Below are 5,589 nucleotides of genomic sequence, written 5' to 3'. Positions count from 1 at the left end.
GTCTTACTAAAGGCCTTGAACCTGAGGTGAACTTGCCTGCATCAGCGCTTGGAAGTTTTCCTTTTGATTTGACTTCTAGGATGGAATTTGATTGTGTATCCCGGCCACAAGCCTTTAACACGAAATGACTTAGATCATTCGTTGCTTCATTCAAAAGAGTTCCAAAAGTTTCCTTGTTGGTCATCTTTCTCTGGCTACTAGTGATATTAGGCAAGACTAAGCTTGGTTTTTCTAGGTTTAAATCTTTCCATTGTTTTGTGTCATCTTCGCAGTTTCTTTTGATGGAAGGAAATTGAGCCTTTGATTCCAAAGCCGACATGGTAGAAGTTGTATTAGTGGTACTAAATTTGTTGTCAATCATTCCATTTCTGTTTTGTGTAGAAGCAGACGGCTTTTGGTTGTACTCTCTAAACAAAACGTTTCACTTTGTCTTGAAGAATTTGTTGATGCGTTTAAAGCCAAGCGCTTTACCACTCAGCTACAGCGCCTCTTACTTCTAATCTACAACCACACATATGCTTACAATTCCATAGTAAAATAAAAGACAGAAAATCGCTTATTATTTAGAGAGTTTTACATCAAGTATATGTAATAGTAGAGATATACAATATTTAGAATAATAAGATACTTATGACATATGATACACAAATAACACACATACAAACAACAAAAAAAAAAAACAAGTGTTGAAAACAATATTAATACTAAAATAGAGAAAGAGAAATAATGGACGAAAAGGCGAACGTTTAGTCTACTCTGTGCCTATTATTAGAAATTTAAATTAATTACATTGTTATTAGGTAAATAATAAAAATACATACAAATATGTTTGTGTAGATTGATTTATTTGATTAGTCTCAGTTACATATATATATATTTTTTTTTTGCAATAATATGCGAATTTACTTCCATTTTATTTAGATCATATATTACCAAAAAAATATACTAGTTTTTTGATAACATAAAATGTCGGGACTTACAATTTTATGTTTTAAGGGAGTTTTATAATTATTCTGTAGAGAAACTCAATTGTGATTCTCTACCAAATCAGACACATCAACTGAATGAGTAAATTTGCCGATGCTATTTCTTTGTAGAGATTTAGTGTTGGGTCTTACTAAAGGCCTTGAACCTGAGGTGAACTTGCCTGCATCAGCGCTTGGAAGTTTTCCTTTTGATTTGACTTCTAGGATGGAATTTGATTGTGTATCCCGGCCACAAGCCTTTAACACGAAATGACTTAGATCATTCGTTGCTTCATTCAAAAGAGTTCCAAAAGTTTCCTTGTTGGTCATCTTTCTCTGGCTACTAGTGATATTAGGCAAGACTAAGCTTGGTTTTTCTAGGTTTAAATCTTTCCATTGTTTTGTGTCATCTTCGCAGTTTCTATTGATGGAAGGAAATTGAGCCTTTGATTCCAAAGCCGACATGGTAGAAGTTGCATTAGTGGTACTAAATTTGTTGTCAATCATTCCATTTATGTTTTGTGTAGAAGCAGACGGCTTTGGGTTGTCGTCTGGAAACAAAACAAAACTTTTCACTTTGTCTTGAAGATACTTTTGATGCTTTTGAAGTTCTGCAATGAGTTCCAATTGTTTCTTTCTTTTTAGAGTCTGAATTTCTTGTGTGCCTCTCACGGTTGTGGGAAATTTCTTTTGTCTCAACTTCTTGAACCGTTCAATCATTTGAACTGATGCTGGAGTGCTGGGAGGTTTTGAACTTTTTTGAAGAAATCTGGGGAAAAAATTGCAATTTAAAATTGTTTCTTTAGATCAGTGGTTCCCAAACTTTTTTTCTCCCATAGAAAGCTTACCGTGTTTTTAAAGTTTTTGGAAGATCCCTGATTACCTTATTTTTTGGATCTATGTCATGCTTGAACTTAGACTTAGTGTAAAATGAGAAAATAATATTGTCGAGTTGAGACTTTTGACAACCATTGTTCTGGAGGTATTTATATACCAGTTTGGAATCAATGCTTTAGATAAACTTTGCGTCTAGCTTAACTATTTGTCATTTATTAGAAGAAAATTTTTAAAAAATCCTCTTTTATTCAACATATAGGGCTATTATTTTGCTCTGAATAACTAATTAATTTGAAATCTAAAAAAAACAACATTTTTTACCCTGCTCCCGTCCGCGGGGAAAAAAAATCCTGCTAAACTTTATAATAAACTGGTGAAAGTTCCTTAGATCTACGCCTAGAAGAAGATGCGCAAAATGTTCCTTAACCTTAAATGATTAAATTCTTGAAAATTATAATGCCCACATGTGGAAATATCCAAATACGCATAGTCCATTAAAGATAAAGATTTTCAAGACCTTAAACCAAATTTAAATTTAATTTATTTCCATACTTCTAAAAAATTATAAGGGTAAAAAAAAATAGCAGAGACAGTATGGCTGAATAGCAAGTCATTCTTGTTCCAAAGATATACATAAACTGTTCATTTCCTTGGAACTTCGTTGGAGCTGTTTTCGAAAATTGTGTTCCATTTGTTTCCTGGATTTGGGATACGTTTAGTTCCATGAATGTGCGACCTGAATAGAGAAATGATAAAAAGGCAACTAATTAAGTTTCTTTCATAGGACAGCTCCAATATAACTAAGTTACCTTCGCTTCTCCGTCTTGTAGATGCTGGCAGAACGCTTTTCCTGCAGTCTGACCTCGTTCAGGTATGTGTTCAGCTGCATTTGGATCACTCTATTTTTCCTGTAGGCCTGCTGCTCGTTTTTGGTTCCTGGAAACTGAGGCGAAACTAGTCTGTAGTCCTCTACCCGATGCTTCAGAATCAACACCATCGTATCAGCCGATCCGGGACGCTTTTCAGTATCTGGCATCTTTTTGGAGGACATGACTATACTGACATATAGAAAGTTTATTAGATTGCCTGAGCCGAAAAAGATTTTGAGTCCTAATTTTAATTTATATATGTTAAATACTGCCCTATGAGAATGTTAAAAAGTTAATAGCTTGTATCAATGTATACTTGTAACATATTTTGTTACTGTTGAGTATGTTTCATATTTGGGCTCGTAAATTATCAGAAAATGTTTGTGTGTCAATGTACTGGCGTGTTTCCTGTAGGCCTGTTGCTCGTTCTTTGTTCCACTTGTTTGTAGTCTGATACATGCGATGCAGAGGCGTAGTGAGGGGGTCAAGGGGGCACGATGCCGTGGGCGCCACTCATAGGGGGTGTATGCGCCCCAGGGAGTCTATATTTCTATGTGATGTTCATGGAAAATGGAGGGGAGTGGCGCCAATAAAGTATTGCCCCGGGCGCACGTTTAGCTCACTACGCCTCACAAAATGTCACAAAATGACACAAAGTAAAAAAATAGGCTAATATTACTCTAGCTGAAGAACTTCATACCACTTAATTCACAAGGAGAACAGTGTAATCTATGTCGCTATATATTAGGTTTTGTTGACTACGTGAATGTTATACGCTGCCTTGATTCCAAGCTACTTATATATCAAGTACATTTGTGATGTCACTGTGAGTCGCGTTCCGTCTCCTGTGATGCGTAGCTGCAATTTTGTTTTTCTCCCACATTTTGATGAATCATGATAAATTCAAAACTCACTAAAAACTGTCGTGCTTTGTTGTTATTCGTTATTATCGCATTTTAATTAAAACAAACCAAAAAAAAAAAAACAACATAAATGCTTCTCAATACAAGCAGTTGGAGAGGGCTGCGCTTTTAATATCGGAACATACGAACTCTCGCATGCTCGCTATATTTAAAATTAATAGTTGGGGTACGGAAGACAAAAAGAGGCTACAGTTTCTTATGAAGCAATATGACAGCATCCAATGGCTTGGGAGTCAGCCTCAACAGTCGCTAAGGATATCTACATTTTTTTTAAAGAGACTCGACCATTTAATTAATAGCGATTAAACAAAAATGCAATCAATATCTTTATTCATTTAATAAATCTGAAACCAACCATACTGGGTCTACGTGTCACGTATTACCTTAAGACACAGGTCATGTATAACTTTCAGAGACAGGTCAGATATACTTTTCAAATACAGGTCAGATATAACTTTCAGACAAATGTCAGATATAACTTTTAGCACAGGTCAAATATACTTTTCAAAGGTCAGATGTAATTTTCAGATACAGGCCAGATATAACTTTCAGACATATCTTATATAACTTGTAGAAATGGGTCTGATAAATAACATTCAGACAAAGGTCTCATATAACTTTCAGACACAGGTCAGATAGCGCTGTGTGTCGGGCTTGATATAGTCCGCGTGCCGTAGTTTGTGCATCACTAATTTAATAGACATTATTAAGGAACTAACGATTTTTAGACTTTTTTCTTTCACATCAGCTAAAAATAAAAGTCTGTATTATTTTCACGTAGTTTGTTCGTCTGTCACGTATTCTTCTCAAAAACTAAAAGCGCTATTGAAATACTCATTCAATGTCCCCCCTCAAACAAGCTCAAAGTAGTCGCAAGATCTACCTTCAATTTTTCTACATATATTAGACATAAATGGATAGCAGCACCAGGAACCAAGTTCTTAAGAGAGAAAGTGATGAATTAAAATGCTACGAAAATAAGGGAATGCGCCGACCGATGCTCGAACCCGTGACTCTGGATTCGACACCTCCGCCTAGCTATAACGCACCAAGTGAACTTAACCTCTAGACCATCGGAATGTCAAAAAAAACATCCTTCTGATCCAGAGTCATTTCGCTCGTATGCAAATTACCGCCCCAGTGGTCAAAGGTCACAAGCCCTAGCTAGCCCCTCCCCCACCCTGCAGCATCATTCACTAACAAATTCAATAGAGCCGACACAGACAGCCGTTGGGCATGTATTAGACAAACAATGGCTCTATCTAATTGTCTATCTCTCATAATGACAAGTGGACAACATAAACACATTACATATAGAAGCTTCAGTGGGTATGAGCAATTAAGCTGTAAACGTAAATATGGAGTTGAAGCTAGGTGCTTTGTTTCAGCTCCTAGCTTCAACTCCATATTTACCTTCAATTTTTCTGTAAGCTCTTCTTTTTCATTTTCAATAAAGTGATAACCGAGTCATTTAATTGTTTAAACACATTAAAAAAAATATATAACACATTTTTAAAAAGGCAGTTACTGAGTTAGTGTTTTGTACGGTCTTTATTTCAAATTGGCCAAATAGAAATATAAAAAAATATATAGTAAGAACATTTTGAGAAGAAAAATAAAACTTACCCGGTAGAAGGACAGACACAAATCTGGCGCTATATTTCTCCTGTACCCTACTAATCTCAAGAGCTAATGTTGAGACATGTATCGACCGTTAAAAAATGACATAAAAATTAATCTGAGCCACGGCAGAAGTGCCTCAAATAGGATCCGTCCACCGAGACCCAGGGCTTCATGGAGAGGTTTCTAAGCAAACTTAAGACCGAGTCAACAACCAACGATGTGATCAAAACTCGACAGGAAACAAAAGTTTACCATTTTCTTAACTTTGACCCCGAGCCGCACTCCTTGTTTACCAACCAAAAAAATAGACATTTTGTGTCCTTGTGTTTAAACAAAAAACTGAAATTCTCCCCACCCCATTTTTTTCAGAAA

At 35.8% G+C, this 5,589-nt stretch overlaps 1 protein-coding gene across 1 annotated transcript; it reads right to left on the bottom strand.

The window, feature by feature from the left end:
* Window positions 1-1,025: 1,025 nt before the first annotated feature.
* On the bottom strand, window positions 1,026-2,853 carry LOC129921712 (uncharacterized). The gene is made up of 2 exons (XM_056004263.1): window positions 2,612-2,853; window positions 1,026-1,734 (listed from the first exon to the last, which is right to left on the bottom strand). The coding sequence occupies exons 1-2, from the start codon at window positions 2,851-2,853 to the stop codon at window positions 1,026-1,028; spliced, it is 951 nt and encodes a 316-aa protein (XP_055860238.1).
* Between the last annotated feature and the right edge of the window lie 2,736 nt (window positions 2,854-5,589).

Source organism: Biomphalaria glabrata, chromosome 11 (genome assembly GCF_947242115.1).
Source record: "Biomphalaria glabrata chromosome 11, xgBioGlab47.1, whole genome shotgun sequence".
Classification (NCBI taxonomy): Eukaryota; Metazoa; Mollusca; class Gastropoda; family Planorbidae; genus Biomphalaria; species Biomphalaria glabrata.
Note: the sequence above shows the minus strand (reverse complement) of the source record. Positions and strands in the feature narration are given on the sequence as shown.